Below are 21,421 nucleotides of genomic sequence, written 5' to 3'. Positions count from 1 at the left end.
TCAACAACTACTTCATCAACAAGTTCGCTGATGACATAACAGTGGTGGGTCTCATAAGTGACAATGATGAGTTGGCGTACAGGATGGAGGTGGAGCTGCTCACAGGATGGTGCAAATCCCACAACCTCATTCTCAACGTGGGAAAAACTAAGGAGATGGTGGTTGACTTCAGGAGGGCGGGAAAACAACACCATACACCTCTGCACATCGATGGAGCTGACACCACAGCACTGGTCAAGAGAGCCCAGCAGCGACTACACCCTCCCCAAAGACTACGGAAAGCAGGTCTCCCCACTACACACCTACAAACTTTTTATAGGGGGACAATCGAGAGCACATTAACCTACGGCATCACTTCCTGGTTCGGGAGCTGCAAGGCGTACTAGACAGGATTGTGAAGACCGCCAGCAGGATTATTGGTGCTCCACTCCCTTTCCTGCTGGACATATACAGGAAGAGATGTATCAGCAGAGCCATCTCCATCATCAAAGACCCCTACCACCCATCGCATCACATATTCTCCATCCTGCCATCTGGGAAGAGGTACAGGAGCATTAGCTGCAAAACCAGCAGGATGCTCCTCAGCTTCTTCCCGCAGGCTATAAGACTGATAAACGGACTTTGCCCCCCTGCCAAAGTATCGCGCACAAACCATCAACTTGGACACACTGCAGCAGAGCCACTCACTGTCGTGCCGCTGCCGATCGGAACACCTGTTGATGTTTAGTAGAGAGTAGAGTGTTTAATTTGTACATGATATATGTATTTTTATTTCTATATATTTTTTACTGCACACTGAATGGACACTGGTTGAGCAATGTTTTTTTGTTTCCTCTGGGTATGTGAGTACTCAGGAAAATGACAATAAAGATACACTATACTACTATACTATACTAAACTAGGCTTACCTTGAGGAGATTTTGCAGTGGAGCAGTTATTAGGATATGGCATTTGAAAGTGCATGTACGGAACTCAACAACTCACGTGAAGTTATTAGAATTCTTACTGTGCTACATTTAGATCCTTAAATTTAAAACTTAAAACTCCCAATTTATAAATATATACTGTTTCAGATCAAGGCAATATAACGTGACATTACCTGGGTCACTAACTTCTGTTGTGAATTCACTGGCATCATTCTTATTTTCATTCAATGAATAGTTCATAGTTTCACACCATTGAAATATTTCTAATTTTAGCATGAACCTATCTTTAAAATCTATGGGGGGAAAAAAATAATTTGAATGACAGTTAATACCAATATATCAATCATAATTCAGTCTCTCTCTCTAACATAGGATGATAGTTTAGGTTTATTTGTCATGCTAATTGGATGATACAACATATTCCCTGCTATAAGTTTTGCATTTATTTTTCTATACTATCTATATACCAGGCTTGATAAATAAAGTGTTTAAGAAGGAACTGCAGATGCTGGAGAATCGAAGGTACACAAAAAAGCTGGAGAAACTCAGCGGGTGCAGCAGCATCTATGGAGCGAAGGAAATAGGCAACGTTTCGGGCCGAAGAAGGGTTTCGGCCCGAAACGTTGCCTATTTCCTTCGCTCCATAGATGCTGCTGCACCCGCTGAGTTTCTCCAGCTTTTTTGTGTACCTTTGATAAATAAAGTACCGCTTGATTATTATCCACAAAAACGCATCTTTCAGTCAACAAGATAAAGTTATATAAAAGAAAGAGAAAATACTGGACATACTTTAACCCAAAGTAGTAACTCTGTTTCGCCTCCCACATGTGCCCTGATGCGTATTTCCAGCATTTTAGATTTCCAGTATCTACAGTTCTTTTGATTTCACAAAATTATATAATATATATTATTTGATCTGATGTAATTTGAGGATACTGGAAATGCATCAAATTTTGTTTTCGCCTTGATATTTCAGTATTCATTTCAAAATAAGAACATCAGATAAATTCTTAAAGATAAAATCTTTTCTTGCCACTTTCCCCCTCCCAATTTTCTTCCTAGTTCTCCAAAAAAATTGAGTTACAAAGAGCAAAATATGATATTTAGCATGTGACCATTAATTTTGCCTGTGCCTTGAACAAAAGCATCAGTGGACTGCTATGGTGCAATAGAAATTATAACCAAGATCGAATCTGATCTCAAGCGATCTCCACAACATGTACTTCCAGCAAACAGGCCAAATGTAGGAAACTTGGCCAATGTTCTTCTCATAACTCAGGTAACAGTGTTGACACAATAGTTCTTAAATAATTGGGAAATTTAATTTGTAACGCTGGCGAAGAGCACTATATTAAGTTCGCCAGCGAAGGTTTGTGCATTTTGCTCACCCCTTAGCACAAGATTAAAATTGCATCAGGATACAATATGCATCTTTGATTACTCATGCGTTTATCTGCTGAGGGGAGAACTATTCACTATTTCTTTGCCTACTTCAACATCCAAGAGTCAAGTCAAATCAAGAGAGTTTATAGTCATGTGTCCCAGATAGGACAATGAAATTATTGCTTGCTGCAACACAACGGAATATTGTAAGCATAAATACAGAACAGTTCAATGTGTCTATATAGCATAGATCATATATATACACATAAATAAACAGATAAAGTGAAATAGGCTGTTATAGTTCAGGGTCTGTTTGTTGGCGAGTTTAATAGCCTGATGGCTGTGGGGAAGAAGCTGTTCCTGAACCTGGATGTACCAGAATTCAGGCTCCTGTACCTTCTACCCGATGGTAGCGGAGAGATGAGTGCGTGACCAGGATGGTGTGGGTCCTTGATGATGTTGGCTGCCTTTTTGAAGCAGCGGCTACGATAGATCCCTTCGATGGTGGGGAGGTCAGTGCTGATGATTAACTGGGCAGTGGTCACAACTTTCTGCATTCTTTTCCGCTCCTGGATGCTCAAGTTGCCAAACCAAGCCACGATGCAACCAGTCAGCATGCTCTCTACTGTGCACCTGTAGAAGTTCGAGAGAGTCCTCTTTGACATTCCGACCCTTCCGTAATCTTCTCAGGAAGTACAGGCACTGATGTGCTTTCTTTATAATTGCATCAGTGTGCTGAGACCAGGAAAGATCTTCGGAAATGTGCAAGCCCAGCAATTTGAAGTTCTTGACCCTTTCCACCATTGTCCCATTGATATAAACGGGATCCCTATCAATGAGTAAGAAACTGCATGATGATGTTTCTTCAGCCAGGACTCATTGAAAAGTAGAACATTAACAAAACTAAAATTACACTCCATATAACTCACCTTTGTTTACAATATTTGTACATGAATCAACATTAACAGTCACATCTTCTGGGATCAATGGTAAAATAAATTTAATTTCTGAAAGTGGTGAGAAGCCTTCATTCCAACTGAAGTCCACTGCATTGCTGATACCCAGTTTCAGAGGTGGCATCAGAGACTGTCAAAAAGTATTATAATATTTAATTTATTATTATTTTCATCCTTTCTACTTTTTAAACATTGAAGCAGGGCAATCTCATTCTCCATAAGATTCAACCTGTCAGAATATTACGATAAGAATTCAGAATAATGCCAATACCTTTTGAATAATTTACCATTTTTGCATTCTTTGTTCCATCCCAATTATTCGTCTAGATATGTCCTGCATCCTCCCCTCCTACCTTCTAATGCCTATATTCAATGCTTCCCATTCTTCACCATTTGCATTTTCCTTTAACTTCACAACTCCTTGATTTTTACCTCTAAACCCTTATGTTTCCAACATAGGCTTAACCTCTAACACCTTGCAATTTGTAACAGAAAAAGAGATGCATGAATGCACCCTGAAAGATGAAGAAAATAAAGCACGGAAATTAAGAATTAAAATTATAGAAGAAAATAAAGCAAGACATACAAACGTGCAGATCAAAAAGAAAATAAGTGCACAATAATCTGACAAATATATGTGAAAGGAAAATTATGTTCGACATCAGGAGATAGTTTAGTTTAGAGATAGTTTAGAAACAGGCCCTTCAGCCCATTGAGTCCACGCAGACCATCGATCACCTGTACACCAGTTCTATGTCCCACACACTAGGGGCAAATTTACAGAAGCCAATTAACCTAAAAACCCACATGTCTTTGGAATGTGGCTGGAACACAGAGCTCCTGGAGAAAACCCACAAACTCCTGTGGTCAGGATCGTGGTCAGTATCGAACCCATGTCTCTGGCGTTGTGAGGTAGCAACTCTATCACTGTACCAGAGCCGCCCCAAATGTAGATTTTGTAACATTTTTGCAAATGTTCCAAATATGGTAAACCTCCACTGATTCTGGATCACTTTAACAATAAGTACCCATGTCAGGATGTTATTCAATGACTCTAGCCTCAGCCTTCAAGAATGTAAACTGAAAAGTTGCATCTCAGCCTTACATGGCAACTGCTCTGCTCTGAACCTGCAGAGAATGGTGTACACAGCCCAGTCTGTGAAGAAGGGTCCCGACCTGAAACATCACCTATTCATGTTCTCCAAAGATGTTGCTTGACCCGTTGAGTTACTCCAGCACTTTGTGTCCATTTATTTACAGCCCAGACTATCACAGGCTCATCAATTCCATTCATACCATTCATACATGTTCAGCCTTGGGAAAATATTCTTCCCCACTGCTATCAGAGTGCTGAACCCATTTCCTCTTTCTCACCCCCTTCCTGGAGGGGGTGCCACATACTCTCACTCTCAACTCTACCTCATTCAGTTATTCTATTATTGGAGTTTATTATTTTATTTGCACTGCTTCATCTTCCACTACAAACTTTGCAGCATTCTGCTGTTTTGTATTTGTTGTCACGTTTATTGTTGTTGCTGTCATTATCACATATACTGTGTACGCTAGGTGAACAAAAACTTTAATTGCACCCTGGTGTATACCACAATAAACTACACTGAATCTGAAATTTAAACTAAAATTAGTGACAATTTCCTGTTCAATTTTCTGCAAGTCTTCTTCCTAAACAAGAGAGGGCAGCAAAGCACAAGACACTCTCTCAAAGAATACCATGAGTGTTCTCTCTCCCATTATTTATTCTTAACATTCGGACATTCTGGCTATTATTACTAATATTGTGTGTTTGCTATTTGCGGATTGTTTGCCGAGCTAGTTTCTAACATCAGCGTTTATACTTTGAATGTAATTTAAGACGAATCTGCATGAATCTCCAAGAATCGTAAGAAAATGGGGCAGGTTTGTAATATGGTAACATAAGGATGGAGGAACTATAAGACAATTCCCATATAAATCAATAACCAATCATCTACAGGACTAATTGGAAACTACTAACACGTCTCCACTCCAGAACCAAAATCTCGCTAACCTCTGTAGTCAAGCTACAGTATGCAGATAACGCTTGCATTTGCACGTGTTTGGAGGTTAAGTTCTGATTATCAACTCATTTGATGAAGCTTTGGAAGAATTAGCCTTACAATCAACATCTGGTTACAATCTGGTTACCTTCACCAAAATTAACACTTCCAGTTTGAGGTATGAATTGGCAATCCTTGTGAATAGCATACAATGGCATTGTTATTACAAATCCTCTAATTCTGTCTTCCTCCCCTGCATATACACACAGTGTGTGTTTGTGTGGAGACAAGGATACAAATTCCTGCTGAGCTAGGTATAGAGGGATAGAGGTGGAAAAGATGAGGGACTGAGGGAGATAGATGCAAGAAAATGTCAGAAAGAAAGTGGCAAAAACCTGCTTTTTTTCCCTACTATTTATCCTTATAACTATAAAACTCTGATCTTGGATGTGTGTGTGTATTTGAGTATTTATTTGTTTGTGTTTTGTCACATCTTCTCGAAAAAACGACGCGGTAACGGTAACATTTTTACATATTCCGGTAGAGATTTATCATCTTATCTGAAAAATTCATGCATTATTACTCGAGTTATTAATCAAAATATTCACAAATCTGAAATAACTTTGAATCTAAACGAGATTGTCTCATTGATGACATCACAATGGGGCTGCTGCACGCGGCCTGCGCTGTATTTCACGCGCTGCGAGTGACGTCACCCCCCCCCCCCGACTCGCAGTCCTTTGGTCGCCACCCACCCGCCCGCACGCCGTCCGCTCAGCCCGCTCTGCCCCCTCTCCCCTCTCTCTCCCCCCCACTCTCTCTCCCCCTTTCCCCCCTCTCCCTCTCTAGCCCATCTCTCCTCCCCCACTCACTCACCCCCCCTCCCCATCCCTCTGACCCCCCCTCCCTCCCCTCTCCCCTCCCTCTCCCCCCTCTCCCCTCTCTCCCCCCTTCTCTCACCCCACCCTCTCGCACCCCCCCTCTCGCCCCCCCACCCTCTCGCCCTCTCTCCCCCCCCCCTCTCTCTCCTCCCCTCCTCTCCCCCCCCCCCGTTTTTCAAAAAAGACGAGCAAGTCGGGCTCTGGGTTGTTGCCGCCGAACTCGCAGTCCTGTGGGTGACGCCCGCTGCCTGCCCCCGCCCGCCCGTCCCGCTCTCCTCCTCTCCCTCTCACTCCTCCTCTTCTCCCCCTCCTCCTCCTCCTTCCTCGTCCTCCTCCCTCCTCCCTCTCCTCTCCCCTCCCCCCCCCCCTCCCCGTCTCTCACCCCCTTCTCCCCTCCGCTCTCCCCCCTCTCTCCCCCCAACTCTCCCCCCTCTCTTCCCCCTCTTCCCCTCCTCTCCTACCTCTTCTCTGCCACTCCTCTCCCCCCCTCTCTCTCTCTCTCCCCTCCCTCTCTCTCTCTCTCCCCCCTCTGTCTCTGCCCCTCTTTCTCTCTGCCCATCCATATCTCTGTCTCTGCCCCTCTCTCTGTGTCTGCCCCTCTCTCTCTCTGTCTCTGACACTCTCTTTCTGTCTCTGCCCTGTCCCTCTACCCCCCTCCCACTCCCTCTCTAGACGTGCCTGCGAGTTGGGGGCTATGCATGTGGATAGGGTGGGATTGGGGTAAAAGGAGCAAATGCATAATAATATAATTTCAAGGGGGTTGGTTAGTGCGTGTGTGTGGGGGGGGTGGTTAGTGTGAGTGTGATGCCACAGGCTGCCTCTTCCCCCCGCAACGGGTCCCACTTGGTCTAGTAATAACTGAAATTTAAATACTACAATACTAGACTGATTGGTAAAAGTGGGTAACTTTGTCTAGCATCAGGAAGCTCACAATACCCAGCAAAAACAGATTCCTGTTTCTATTCACGTTTAAATGCTATTTTACCTCATCATCCAGCTGTGGAAATGGTTTGTAATCTTCCTTAATCAAAAGCTTTTCAGTTGCTCTGTCAGTAACATCTTTCTTTGAGGGATAGAGCAGGCAGGAGCTGAAATAGTGCAGCAAATGATTGAGAAGAGAAAACAGTGCATATTACTTTTAAATTGTAATATTTGCATCCCAAAAGATACATTAAACATGTAAGAATGAGTGCCTGGAAATTATAGTTCAGCTTATTTTGGTATACAAAACATATTCTATGATGTTAACATCCTCTGAAAACACACTGTAAAATTGAGCAAAGTTTTATAATGCTTTTTTTACACGTTGTAATCAATTTGTGCTGCAATGCTTAAGTCCCACTTACTGTACAGCAATGCTCATTCTTTTACCTGAAAAACATCTCCTCAGTTAAAGGCTCTCCTTTAGAATTTATCAATGGATCTTTCAGGGAAATAATTTTCAATCTGCAACTGAGAGAATGCAAATTGGGCAGTTGCTTGTGAAACTCCGACAGGTAATCTGCAAACACGATTTCATCATGCAGAAAAATATCTAAAATGAAAATTGAACATAATTTACACACCACAGCAATTTTGATCAGAATTTCATCAGACCTTGAAGTCACATTTTTCACAAAGCGCAAGATAATCACATTGTAATATCCAAAGTAAATGATTTGATGACTGATTCTATTAGTATTGGGGAGGTATGTTGGATTTTCCACAAAACATACAAGGGAAGTGATAAGGTTGTGTTCTGATTCAATTGTTGAAAATTCAAGACAGAAAATCTTTCCTTGAATTTACAAAATTGTTAAACTTTACAAGAGGTTCATGAAAACCAGAGGTGCAAAGCCTTCTAAGGACTGACTGCTGCCTTTTTGAAATTGAACAGAATTGTACTTTCAGCATATCATCAATATTCATACTCAGCACTGTATCAAGTGTTTTTGCCTACATGAGTGCAGTCTGATACACAAATCAACGTTTGGGTAAAAGCGATGACTAGCCAAATTTTCTTCTGCAAATTGGGGACAGTTTTAAAGTTTATTTTTAAAGCAGCAGTATGCTTTATTAGCAAATCCTCATTAAAGCAGCTGTGAAAAATGCTTTGTGAATGAGATATGTGGTGTATTTAATAAACTAATGAGTGCAATGACCAGTGAATTTGGGGTTGGATAGATGGGATAATCAGATTAGTAAAAAGCTGGTGACAGCGTTCAATGTGCAGGTGTTATTCATTGCCATTTTTAACTCAGTTGCCAATTATTATAGAAAGAACTACTCTTGTTGAATTCATTGGAAGTTATTTAACAATCAACAATATTCAATTTTGACAAACAATGATAAGCAAAGGTTGTCAGAAAATATAGATATATAACACAGCAATTGAAAAACTCCCAAACTAGTGTCACATTTGTTTCAGGGTTAAGCCTTGTGCCATCAAGAAGAGCCCTTTATTCCACTCCTGTAACATCCCCAAAGAGCCTTGCATGGAGCCCATTTACTGCCAAACCCTTCATCCATGCAATATATGCCTGAACTAAATTATATTTCCCAAACTTTACCATGGTATTAGTAAAGCAACAATTCAGTATTAGAATTCTTCCTCTATTAGAATTTTTTAAATTCTTCTCTGGTTTCACCCATTTTTATTTATAATCCCCCCCCCCCCTCCAGGTTTGTGTTCAGGTTTGTTTCAGATAATATTTTGTTTATTATCTCTGTGTGACAGTATTCAATGTTAAGGACAATTTAAATCAATGACATTACAAGATAAAGTTTACATACAAACAACTTTTTTTAAATATACTGACATTCATTTTATGAAAGTAGTTGGATTCAATGCAAGCACGTTACCTGTTCCTGTCTGTGTATTTACATGTTCAGGATCAACAACCTCAAACTTGTCCTGCTCATCTTTCGCAAGGTGCAGATCATCTCTCCTTAACAATGAGCTCACTTCTTCTGCGACATTCTGAGAATTCGGATTTGAACTGGGCACAATCTCTAAACTGTCAGTGCCGATTTAAGATGGCATGGAATAAATATATAGAATAGAAAAATTTAAAATATGGTAATAAAAAAATATAATGAAACACATATACACAAAATTAAGATTCCATATGGTTTATGAAGAGGCTAACAATAGATGAAGCGGAACATCTTCATATCTTCCCTTCTTAATTTGTCCTGCTATTATTTCTGGTTTCAGTACAGAAAAAATAGAAAACAATGTAATACTTTGAGTTCTGATAAATGGCCTTTGACCGGAAACATTGACTGCTTCCTTTTCCAGTGACGAGACCTGCGGTGGTGTTGGTGTATGTCGAATATGAAGACATTCCGTTGACCCTTTATGTTATAACAAGAGACAAAATGCTAGGTTTTTCCAGCATATTTTGTTTTCACCAAAACAAAATTCTGTGCCGTAATGGTTCCAACTTTCAAGATAGAATGTAAACATACGGAGATATTTCACAAACCTGGTCTCCCCAACCAAGAGATTTTTAAAATCTTGCTCTCAAAATTTTGTTAGATGATCCCGTGTTATGGCCATTCAGCTAATGAAATTCGTCCTTACAAAATTCACAATACACTAGCCAAAAATTTGAGATAGAAAATAATATTCGCTCTCACTGAATTTATGGAAAAAAGAAAAATAAACAGAAATTGTTATCACTTGCATTTCTTAATGCAGATGGATATTACGCAGCTTTGCTTCAAAAAACAGGAAACAGGAATTACTAATTCAGTCCCACAGCTTGTTCTGCTTTTCACAGAACATGGCTGACCTGGTTCTCAATTCCATTTCCCCATTGGGTTTCCAATATCCCTGTCATTAAATGATACAGCCCAAATTCATCTCCCTGATTCTTCAATTGCAGGGGCAGAAATCGCTGTCAAAACATGGGGGGGACACAATTTCTTGGTGGCCACGCGCACACACACACGCGAGGCTTCGGCCGTGGGCTCAGTGGACGGTAACATCAGGAGCTGACCTGATTTGTGACTGACTGCGAACTCCAGCAACAGCAGCTTCGTCCGTCTGAATCGTGGGGCTTGAATCGGCCTGTTCGCGGGGCCTTTCAACGCCCAGCACGGCTTAAAATCGGCCGGCGGGGGCTTCAACATCGGGAGCCTTGATCACCTCGACGCAGCAGATTGATTTTAAGCCGCCGGGCGATGAAAGGCCCCGTGAACGGGCTGATTCAGCCTTTAGAAAGCTTCTGATACCCGCTACAATGGATCACAATGTGATAAATAACACTTAAACAACTAAAACTGAAGCAAATAAAGGCAAACAGAAAAACCAACCTTGGAGGGTGGAGAGAGAGAGGGAGATGGGAAAAACATACTTAATAGCGTGAGTGACTGTGAATGAGGGACTTACCTGCAAGCCAGCCAATTAACCTGTTCGGAGCCCTTAATAATCCGATACCCGTTTAAATCTTTCCCATCCACCAATACATCCAATTAGTTCAAATGGTAATTATACCCACATCAGACAGCTTTAAGAAATTCTCCATGAATACCTTCAGTAATACTTGAAGGTCAAAACACAATTGGTGACACATGTTAATGGAGACATTTAACAAGCGCTTAACAGTGACACCCCCACTGTCTCATGGAAAGCGGAGATTTTAATAGGTTTTTTTTCACCAAATTTCTATATCCAGATTACAAAACATGGGGAGGGATTGTCTCCCACCTCTCAAAACATGGGAGGGACGTGCCCCCAGTCCCCCCCAGGAATTCTGCCCCTGCTCAATTGCAATGTTCCAAAAACACTGGCAGTCCCCAAAATGCTGAGAGCATATATTCCCCCAAACATGAATGAATCTCATTCTCTTAGGGTAAGAGCGGGTGGGGGAAGACAGGGTGCGGGGGAAGAAAGGCTTGGGGGAAAAAGGGGAGGAAGGGTTGGTTGGGGGAGAAGGAGGGTTGGGGGAGAAGGAGGGATTGGGAGGGTTGGGGTAGAAGGGGAGAGGGAGGGTTGGAGGAGAAGGGGGGGGGGGGGGGGCGTGAGGGTTGGAGGAGAAGGGGGGAGGGAAAAGTGGGGGATGGGGGGAGAAGGAGGGGGAGAAGGAAGGGGAGAAGGAAGGGGGGAGAAGGAGGAGAAGGGGGAGAGAGGGGGGGTGAGGTAGGCGAGAGGTAGGGAACGATGATAAATAAGCACAGAGGAAAGCAAAGAAAAAGAAAGCAGGGCAGGGCAGGAGGAGAGACGAACAGCAAGGGGAGAAAGCAAAGAGGAGAAACAAGAAAGAGAATTACAAGAATACTGTAGCTATTGGCAATTCTATACCCATCTAATAATTTAGTCTAAGGACACCATAGATGCAAAGTTCTAGTTACCTGAAGCACTTTTCCAATACGCACACCAGCCCCGAGGGTGTTCTCAAATTATTGTAAATGAGAAACAAATATGTGGTCATTACCTTTCAAGGAAACTTTCCAACGTGATATGTTTTTTCCATTCAGTGAGTACAGAATCACAACTCATCAGCTTGCATGCAGAAAATACTTTACCTGTCGTAAATAATTTAGAACAATGTAATGACAAATTATATAACACTTTAAACATTGCCAAATTGTTCCAAAGGTTTCACAGGAAAATTGTTAAACAATGGTAGTACAATTAAGATCAGGGAAGTTTGTGAGGATAAAGAATACCGATATAAGGGTGTGAGCAGATTACTGAAATAGGAGGAGGGAAAGCGGAGAGATGATTTTGAGAATTTTAATAATGAGGTGTTGCTTAATTGAGGGCGAGTTTTAATCTGTGAAACAGCAGTAATGGAGTCACAGTATTTAGCTTCAGTCAAGACACAGAGTTTTGGATGATATCATGTTTGCAGGAAAATAGAAAGAGGGAGGTCAACCAGGATTGCTTTGGAATAGATAAATCTTAATATGTTCAAGGGCCTGGTCCCTTTTTCAGACTGATTGTGGAGGGGGAGGAAATCTGGAAGAGAGGTGGGGGCAGGGCGAAGCATGGCGAGTGAAACGTGGATATAGGTGAGGGGGTGTTTTGAGGGAGGGGTATAGGCAGATAGTTGGGCAAAGGCCAGAGATGAAAAGACAAAAAGTGTGAGTTAAGGTTTGATAAATGTAACCGTGAAGCCCGAGGAAGGAACATAGGTGGAAGGGGATGGGGAGGAAAAGGGGGGAAATGGGTGCAAATCCAGGTGGGGAACAGGGAAGTATGGGGGAGAGATTATTTATCTCTCCCCCATACTCTTCTGAACTCTCCAATTAGGTCGCCACAGTGGGACAGCCCCTTGACCAAAATGCAACTCTCTGTTTTCCAGATTGCCAAAAAAAGATCTGAGATAAAAATCTATATTTCTAGAGATTACATAAATAATCCAGCAATCCTGCCAGGATTAAATATCACTCCAAAATCGTTTTCAAATTTCAGACAGCAGGGAATAGGATTGAGTCAGTGACTAGGCAGCAGAGTTCATAATGAGGACTGGAAATAATGGTTTCTATCAGGCTGATACATAAATAGTAGAATTTTTCGATCATTCTGTGCCAAATGTCAAATATAGACATTTTCAAACTGGTGGAGCAATTGGGTTTAGAGATAGACAAAAGTGCTGGAGAAACTCAGCGGGTGCAGCAGCATCTATGGAGCAAAGGAAATAGGCAACGTTTCGGGCCGACACCCTTCTTCAGACTGATGGAGTTTGGGGGGGGGGGGGGGGGGGGGGGGGGGGGGGGAAAAAAAGGAGGAAGGAGGAGGAGGAGCCGGAGGGCTGAGGGAGGGCTAGGACGGGCTAACGGAATTGGGAGAATTCAATGTTTATGCCGCAAGGATGCAGACTGCCCAAGGTGCTGTTCCTCCAATTTCCGGTGTTGCTCACTCTGGCCATGGAGGAGGCGCGGGACAGAGAGATCGGATACGGAATGGGAGGGGGAGTTGAAGTACTGAGCCACCGGGAGGTCAGGTTGGTTAATGCGGACCGAGCGGAGGTGTTCGGCGAAACGATCGCCAAGCCTATGCTTGGCCTCACAGATATAGATCAGTTATGTAGGGTTTAGAGATGTTTGAGACAAAATAATTGGAAGAACACTGGTATCCTGAAGTACATACATTACAGACATCGATATTGTTGTCCATGAGCAGCAGGCAGAACTAAGATAGACCCATAAGGAATACAAGAGTACTGGTCAGTGTATGGGAATTAACAGTTTCAATAATGATTCTATGGCTACAACTGGATGATGTTAGAGAGGTTTTGTACATGAATACACCAACAGAATGGTATCAACCCAACTAAACCAAATCATACTAATTTTATTTGGTTCAAACCAAGCAACAATACTCCATGGAAAAGACTGAAGAAAAGAAGAGCAGTCACTGCAAGTAAGGAATGCCATTTCCTGTAAACACATACAGAGTATAAATGATTGTGGGCAAGAGCAGGCTTGAGGAAATCAAGAATGAAAGTCTGGTGCTGACATACAATAATGCAATGCCCAAAATGAAAGAACAAAAGCAGGCAGCCCTTGGAGGAACATTGTTTCGCTCTTTGACACCTTTCTATGATCTTTTCCATCAAGTGAGTCAATAAAGGAGAAAGATAAAGAAAAATATACTTACCTCTAGTCCATGGCCTCCTGTAAATATCATCGTTGAGTCTACCTTTGTAACAGTACTTGTCAGAATGATCCACGCTATGAGGTGATGGAAGTAACAACCAATTTACCGTTAGCTTCTGTCTGGTCAAAATCTACAGGCACAAAATTATTGTTAATGCTACATGTAATTGATTTATCAAAGAGGATACAAACAATCCACCCTCTCCTTAGGTACTTTATCCTGCAACCACAAGAGATGCAACATCTGTACCTATACCTCCTCCCTCACATTCATCCAGGGACCCCTATCTTTCTAGGCGAGACAGAGGTTCACTTGCACCACCTCATCTAGTGCATTCGGTGTTCCTGATGTGGCCTCCTTTACTTCGGTGAGACCAAGCATGGACGAAGCGACCATTTCACTGAACACTTATGTTTAGTCCACCAAGGCCTGCTGCATCTTTGGATACTAACCATTTTAACTCCCCTTTCCGTTCCCATACTGACCTTTCTGTCTGGTCCTCCTCCAGTGTGTGAGTGAGACCACACTCAAACTGGAGGTATAGTACCTCATATTTGGCTTGGTTAGCTTACGAACTAACGCTGTGAATGTTGAATTTTCCAAATGTAGGTAACTAGCCTAGTAACATCCACCTTTTTCTCCCCCTCCCTGTGCCCCACCTGTGCACACATTTTTACCTTTCCCCTTCCACCTCTGGCTTAGTTCCACGCTTCTTCTATCCTTATCTCACACTTTTTGCCCTTTCATCTCTCGCCTTTGTCTAAATATCAGTCAATCAATCCCCGCATCTATATCCACCCATCATTTACCAGACTTTGCCCTCACCTCTCTTCCAGCTTTCTCCCCCCTAACACAATCAGTCTGAAGAAGAGTCCCAACCCAAAGCATCACCTATCCATGTTCTTCAGAGATGCTGCCTGACCGGCTAAGTTACTCCAGCACTTTGTCTTTTCTTTATACACTTTACAACTGCCAATTCCTTCTCTTTGGTCATTCATATATGATCTAAGACATCATACCAGTTATGCCTCGATTCCTTAGCTTCTGTGATCTCTTCAGAAAAAAACAGATGGGAAATATTCATTATCTGCCCCACCTCTTATGGTTCTACCATGCTAATACTTAAGGGAATCTATTCTTTCCCTAGCCACTCTTTTAACCTTAATATACCTGAAGAATCTCTTGGGATTTGCCTTTAACTTATCTGCCAGCTCCATTTCATGTCCTCTTTTTGCCTTCCTGATTGCCTTCTGAAGGGTATTCCCACACTTATACTCAGGGAGGGATTCTCTTGACCCTGCCTAAAGCTATATATGCCTTCTCCTTTTACGTGACCACAGCCTCAGTAACTCTCGTGAACCACCATTCCCTAAACTTGCCAGACTTATGGGCCTGTCCCACTTAGGCAACCTTGTAGGCGACTGCATGTCGCCTAGCGTTTTAGGCGACTATGCGTTCGCCGCATGGTCGCCACATGTTCGCGGGTGGTTGCCGGTTAGTCTCTTTCATGGTCGTGAGGAGTTCCCGCATTCTGGTAACTAGTCGCGGCCTCATTATGGTTGCCGCAAATTTTTCAACATGTTGAAAAATTAGCGGCGACCAGAATGAAGCCGCCATGGAGAGTAGCGAGAATTCACATGCCGTAGGTGCAGTGGTAGTGGGTTGCCAGGAGGTCGTATGTTGTCGTCAGTTCTCGTAGGTTGTAGCCGGTGCTGACCGGTGAATTTCATTGGCTTTTTGGGGAAAAAAAACGTAAGCAGTAGTTTTCAGAACCAAGGATAACAGACCGATAATGTTAATGTCTGCCGAGCTTCACAGCCGTGTATCTCTGACTTCTTAAAGGTTGTCTCCACTCCTTCTCCCCACTTCTCCCCCGCTCCCCCCCCCTCTTTTAAAGGACTTACTTGACAGTCGCTGGCAGTCGCCTGAAAAATCGCCAAAGTGGGACAGGCCCATTACCCTTCACTTTAACAGGAACATGCTCCCCCTATACTCTCCCTAACTTACTTTTGAGCCTCCCAATTGCCAGCCATCCCTACTTGCAAACAAACTCTCCCAATCTTCTACAATCTTCTAAGTTCCTACCTACCAGCCCTACCTGGACTTACGGGAACAACAGACCAGGCTTACAGCCAGCGCGGAGAAGCAGAGCTAACTCCACGGCTCCAGGCTGGTGTCCCGTCAGTCCTTGCGGGGATGTAGGTTAACCTGGTGAGACCTGCAGAGTTGAGTTGGATTTAGTCCTGCTTCTATGCGCTGGCTCTAAGCCTGAGCCATCGTTCCCGTAAGTCCAGGCAGAGCTGGTAGGTTAACAGGCAGAGTTGAGCTAGATTTAGCGGTGTCTCTCTGCGCTGCCTGTGGACCTGGGGGCGCCGCTCCCATCTGACTCCTGACATCTCAGGCTGCCCCCGGACGGGGGTGGGGGCCACACAGGAGGAGACGGGGATGGTCCAGTGGCGGTTCGGCAGCGATTGCGGCGTCGGAGACCTGGGATCAATCCTGGCTGTAGATGAGGCGCAGGTCTATGTCCATGCTGCGGCACGGGTGTCGAGAGTTTTTATCGCTTGTGACCTTTGACAAATCCCATGATTCCTTGTGTTGTTCAGAATACGGAACTCGCTTATACAATAGAACCTGCTTTGTCTTACACAAAAAATGGTGCAAATACCCATATGTAAACGTTTTTGGTTAGAAAATTGAGCAGATGCTCTTCTTTAAAGTCAATTTATAGATTCTTGCTGTGAAATATTTGAAGCAACAGTGTAAGAATGCTGCTGATTATCATTTTAATTAAATTGTGCTCCCATTTTCACTAATTTTACTTTTGATGCGATTCCTGGCTGGCAGATTTTCATCCTCTCCAGTGAGCAGAAGCAGGGCAGTAATGATTAAAAAAGCAGTGTAGCCTTTACTGCACTGTTTCTGCAGCCATTTGGATATGTATCATTTTTCCAGTGTTCTAAACTCTTGTTGGTTCAATCGGTAGAAAATGAATTTGACTGGTAGGGACATCATCTACATTTATTTACAACTGCCATGAAAATCAATAATCTCAATCAAATGCAAAACATAAAGTGCTGGAGAAATTCAGCAAGTCAAAAAGCATCTGAGGAGGGAACCGACAAAAAATACTTTGCGTCTGGCCCTTTCTTCAGACTTTAGAGGGGAGAAAGCTGGAAAGGAAAGAGGTGATAGGACAGAACCTGTGAGGAGATAGGTGGCTTGGGCTGGTTCTCAGATGGGTGAAGATAGTGACAAAGGCTAGATGTGAAAAGGAAATACAAAGGGTGTTAGATAAGGTAAGAAAAGAAGACTGAAATGAAGAGATATGGGTGTGAGGGGACTGGGAGAGATACAAGGAAATATGGGACTAGGAGATGGGAGAGGAGCATGCGGGGAGAGGAGCATGCGGGGAGAGGAGCAGTGACTGGGATGGTGGACGTGTTGGCTGCACAGTGGGATGGTGTGGGGGGGTTGAGGAAAGTGAGGGGAGGAGGATAGGGTTGGTATTACTTGAGATTGGAGAATTCAAATGTTCATACTATTGGGATGTAATCTTTGCTTCCAATAATCAAATTCAGCCCAGACAGTGAGTTAACATTCAAGGTACTCGATTAACTTTTTCATATAAAAGATTTGAGTGTACCAACACTTCAAAACACTGTTACTTCTTAAGTATTTCCATTCTCTTTACCTCATGAAGATAGTCTACGGCATGGTATTTAACCACAGCAAACATAATGAAATTCCTTAATGAATGTACTTCTCTTGGGTTCCTGCATTAAAGGCACAAATGATAGACTTTTAATGGTGTTAAATGTGAATTAAAATTGCCATTTATTTTGGCAATCATAATTAATATAGTCCACAAAATTATACTGTGTACATGTTTGAATACTTTCTTACTAACATGTGTTACCTCAGTTGTTAATTCTATACAAAACACTATGGTAAATAAGGTGAAATAACATAAAATGCTAGGGTCAATGCTCATTTTATGTAATTCAAAAGCTTCATTAAAAACAAAGATGACGGGGCAATAAAATAAACCTATTTTTTGTTTTTATCACCCTCAACAATATTCCAACAACTGGTAAGCAGTGAACTGCATTTGACTGAAAGGTTGATAAGTTGCAAAATAGCAGCTAATTGGAATAAATGTTAAGGTCGCAATGGCAAGGATTAGAATTAGGCCATTCGGCCCATCAAGTCTACTCCGCCATTGAATCATGGCTGATCTAACTCTCTTTCCTAACCCCATTCTCCTGCCTTTTCCCCATAATCATTGGCAGCTGTACTAATCGAGAATCTACCTATCTCTGCCTTAAAAATATCCATTGACTTGGCCTCCACTGCCTTCTGCGGCAATGACTTCCACTGATTCACCACCCTCTGACTGAAGAAATTCCTCCACATCTCCTTCCTAAAGATACATTCTTTAATTCTGAGGCTATGAACTCTAGTTCAAGACTCTCCCACTAGTGGAAACATCCTCTTCACATCCACTCTATCCAAGCCTTTCACTATTCGGTACGTTTCAATGAGATGCCCCCTCATTCTTCTAAACTCCAGCGGGTACAGGCCCAGTGCCGTCAAACGCTAAGATGATTTATTCTGTACAATATCATAACAAATCAAAACCAGCATGGATTCAGAAAGGGAAAGTACAGTGTAGAAAATCTTCTTAGCTTTTTGTTGAGTGAGATCATGCGGGCTAGGGAAAGTCCTGAAATGTCCAACAATTTCAAAAGCATTTCACAAGATTTGACACACAAGATTGGTGCTTATGATCTGCAAAGCTGATATAGCTTTGATCATATTCACTAATCGTGTGCATATGATCAAATGCACAGGATTATTTGATGCATAATCAGAAGAACAGCATTAATCTTGAGAAAGGCTACAAAATCAACTGAAGGAATAACAAAACAAAAAGAATTGGAAAATAAATTTCAGACGAGATAATTAAAAGTTCTAAACCCAGGATATTATAAGCGAGTGAACCTTACAGCAGTGGTAGGGAAATTATTGGCTAAGATTCTTAGGGTTATGATCTACTGATATCTGAAAAAGCATCGACTTATTTGAGAGTCAACATGACTTTGTGTATGGGAGTTCATATCCCACAAGAGTGAATTTTTTGAAATGGTGACAAGGATGATGGGTGAAGTTTAGTAAAGCTCATGGCAGGCTGGTCCAGAAAATTCAAACATGGGGGATGCATGGAGACTGGGTAGATTGGATTCAAAATTGGCCAAGCTGTATAAGACACAGGGTGATGGTGGAGGGCACATGCTGACTAGACCAGTAGTATTTCTCAAGAATCAGTACTGCGCCTGTTGTTAGTGGTGCATAGAAGTAATCTGGATAAAAAATAATGTAGGTGGGCTGACTAGTATGTTTGAAGGCAACACTAAAAATAGCGGAGCTGTGGATAGTGAGGGAGGTTGTCAAAGATTCATCATAGATCATTTGGAAATTTAGACAGAGAAATGGAAGAGGGAGCTTAATCCACACAATTGCGAGGTGTTGCATCCCAAGAGGTCAAATGTAAGAGGAAAGTATACAGTAAATTGCATGATCTCTAACAGCATTGATGTAGAGTGGGATTTGGGGGTGCAAACACATCGTTCCCCGAAGGTTGGGTCACATGCTGAGAACTGTGTGTAGCTCTTGTTGCTGCATTACAGGAAGTAGGTTCACCAGGATGTTGCCTGGATAAGAGACTATTAGTTATAAAGTGAGGTTAGACAAACGTGGAATGTTTTCTCTTGAGGCCAAGGGGCAACCTGACAGAAGTATACAAGTGTTATGGAAGCAAAGCCAGCTAGTCAGAGCCCAATTTCCTCCACGGTGAAAATGTTAAATTCTGGAGGGTATAGTTTTAAGATGAGAAGGGGAATGTTAAAGGAGATTTACATAGCAAGTTTTGCTTTTACAGTGGTCGGAACCTGGAATGCACTGCAAGGAGGTGTTGGAGGCAGATACAATCGCAGCATTTAAGAGGCACATATATGAACAGATAGGGTAATAGAGGGATATGGACCACATGCAGGCAGATGTGGAATTTAAATTGGCATCATGGTCAGCACAAACACTGTGGCCCAAAGGACTAGCTCCTGTGCTAGATGGAAACTCTATAGGGTGATTTCACGAAAGGTCACTGGAGCGTAGATCCGCACCCACGTGACCGAAAATCTCAACTGGAGTACATGCTCCATGCATTTCGTTGTCTCTGTATTGTACACTGACAATGACAATTAAAATTGAATCTGAATCTGATGCTATACATCCGGTACATGTTAATGAATGTGAAAACACGCACTTTCCCACCCGTTAAAAACATCGAAAATGGCCAGTTTTTGAGCTGCAATTTACTGTGCCAGTCGGGGTGACCGTGAGGCACAGCTACCTAGATTTACAGTCCAAAAAAAAGATAGAAACTAAGGTAAATTAAAGAGGGAGCTGAAGGTGCCAATCCAGCGGAAGTGAACAGCGGACATTTGCCGTGGAGATTTAAAGGTCCAAAATATCGGGAATTATCGCGTTTGCTCGCTGAATTTCATCAAAAGTAAGTCAATAATGCCTTACTTTTGATGAAATTCAGTGAGCAAACGCGATAATTCCCTATGCGTGTTTTCCCATTCACTAACATGTACCGGATGTATAGCATGTACTCCAGTTGAGATTTTCGGTCACGTGGGTGCGGATCTACGCTCCAGTGACCTTTCGTGAAATCACCCTATACCATTTTATTTTCCACATTCTGCTGAGAACCATGGCAAAGAATATGATATGGACAAAAGGGCTTTTTTGAAAACAGCCAATTTTTGCACAAGCTCATAAACGCAACAAATAAATGAAAAATCAATAGGTGTGCAAATCAAAATCTGCATGAAAACGTTTTCAAACTTTAAGAGTTTTAATTAAGTCATACGTGATATTTACAACTTGCAATATTTGATATATAATCTTTCCTATTTTATGCATTTTGGTGATATAATTTTAATACTGAATTTTCCCCCTAAGAGTGGATTTTAACATACTAAGATGTTTTCATAATCACCACGTGTGGATGGGGTGTTGGCATTAAGAATATTTTGCATTTTGTAGGGAAAATCTGATGGAATATATCAGGGAGATTATAAATAGCCACCTACATTATTTTGTAGGTAAACAAAAAAGCTGGAGAAACTCAGCGGGTGCAGCAGCATCTATGGAGCGAAGGAAATAGGCAACGTTTCGGCCCGAAACGTTGGCTATTTACTTCGCTCCATAGATGCTGCTGCACCCGCTGAGTTTCTCCAACTTTTTTGTGTACCGTCGATTTTCCAGCATCTGCAGTTCCTTCTTGAATACATTATTTTGTAAATGGATAGGGAAGCGGAATGTTTTGAATGAAAAACTCGAAACTATTAAAAGTCTAATTAGGACGGAAGCAAATGCTTACTCACAGTACGTTTTATAGATATCTCACGGGATTTCCGTGATGTGGGTATTACAATCTGAGTCCCTGAGTCAAGACCAAAGATACTAGATTTGGGTCAAGACCGAACTGAATGACAAATGTCCACCGGCCGGTGGCTCTCTGCGCACGCGCCACGGGGAGGCGGCAGCGTAGCGGTGGCGGCGGATTGGTGACGCATGCGCG

The 21,421-nt window shown here is 42.4% G+C and overlaps 1 protein-coding gene across 1 annotated transcript; it reads right to left on the bottom strand.

Annotated features, from left to right (window-relative positions):
- Window positions 1–1,652: 1,652 nt before the first annotated feature.
- LOC129695468 (uncharacterized) lies at window positions 1,653–21,354 on the bottom strand. Its single transcript, XM_055632443.1, has 8 exons — window positions 21,225–21,354; window positions 17,465–17,546; window positions 13,771–13,900; window positions 11,600–11,690; window positions 9,021–9,175; window positions 7,551–7,713; window positions 7,165–7,267; window positions 1,653–3,395 (listed from the first exon to the last, which is right to left on the bottom strand). Exons 2-8 carry the CDS (start codon window positions 17,507–17,509, stop codon window positions 3,219–3,221), a joined length of 864 nt encoding a protein of 287 aa, XP_055488418.1. The 5' UTR covers window positions 17,510–17,546; window positions 21,225–21,354; the 3' UTR covers window positions 1,653–3,218.
- Window positions 21,355–21,421: the final 67 nt, after the last annotated feature.

This window comes from Leucoraja erinacea, chromosome 3 (genome assembly GCF_028641065.1).
Source record: "Leucoraja erinacea ecotype New England chromosome 3, Leri_hhj_1, whole genome shotgun sequence".
Classification (NCBI taxonomy): domain Eukaryota; kingdom Metazoa; phylum Chordata; class Chondrichthyes; order Rajiformes; family Rajidae; genus Leucoraja; species Leucoraja erinaceus.
This window is presented reverse-complemented; position numbering and strand designations above follow the sequence as displayed.

Coding starts and splice junctions, on each gene's coding strand:
- LOC129695468 (XM_055632443.1), bottom strand. CDS start 17,509: ATGTTTGCTGTGGTTAAATACCATGCCGTAGACTATCTTCATGAG. Junction 13,901..17,464: donor CCGTAGACTATCTTCATGAG/GTAAAGAGAATG, acceptor TTGTGCCTGTAG/ATTTTGACCAGACAGAAGCT. Junction 7,714..9,020: donor AAATACACAGACAGGAACAG/GTAACGTGCTTG, acceptor TTTTCATTTTAG/ATATTTTTCTGCATGATGAA.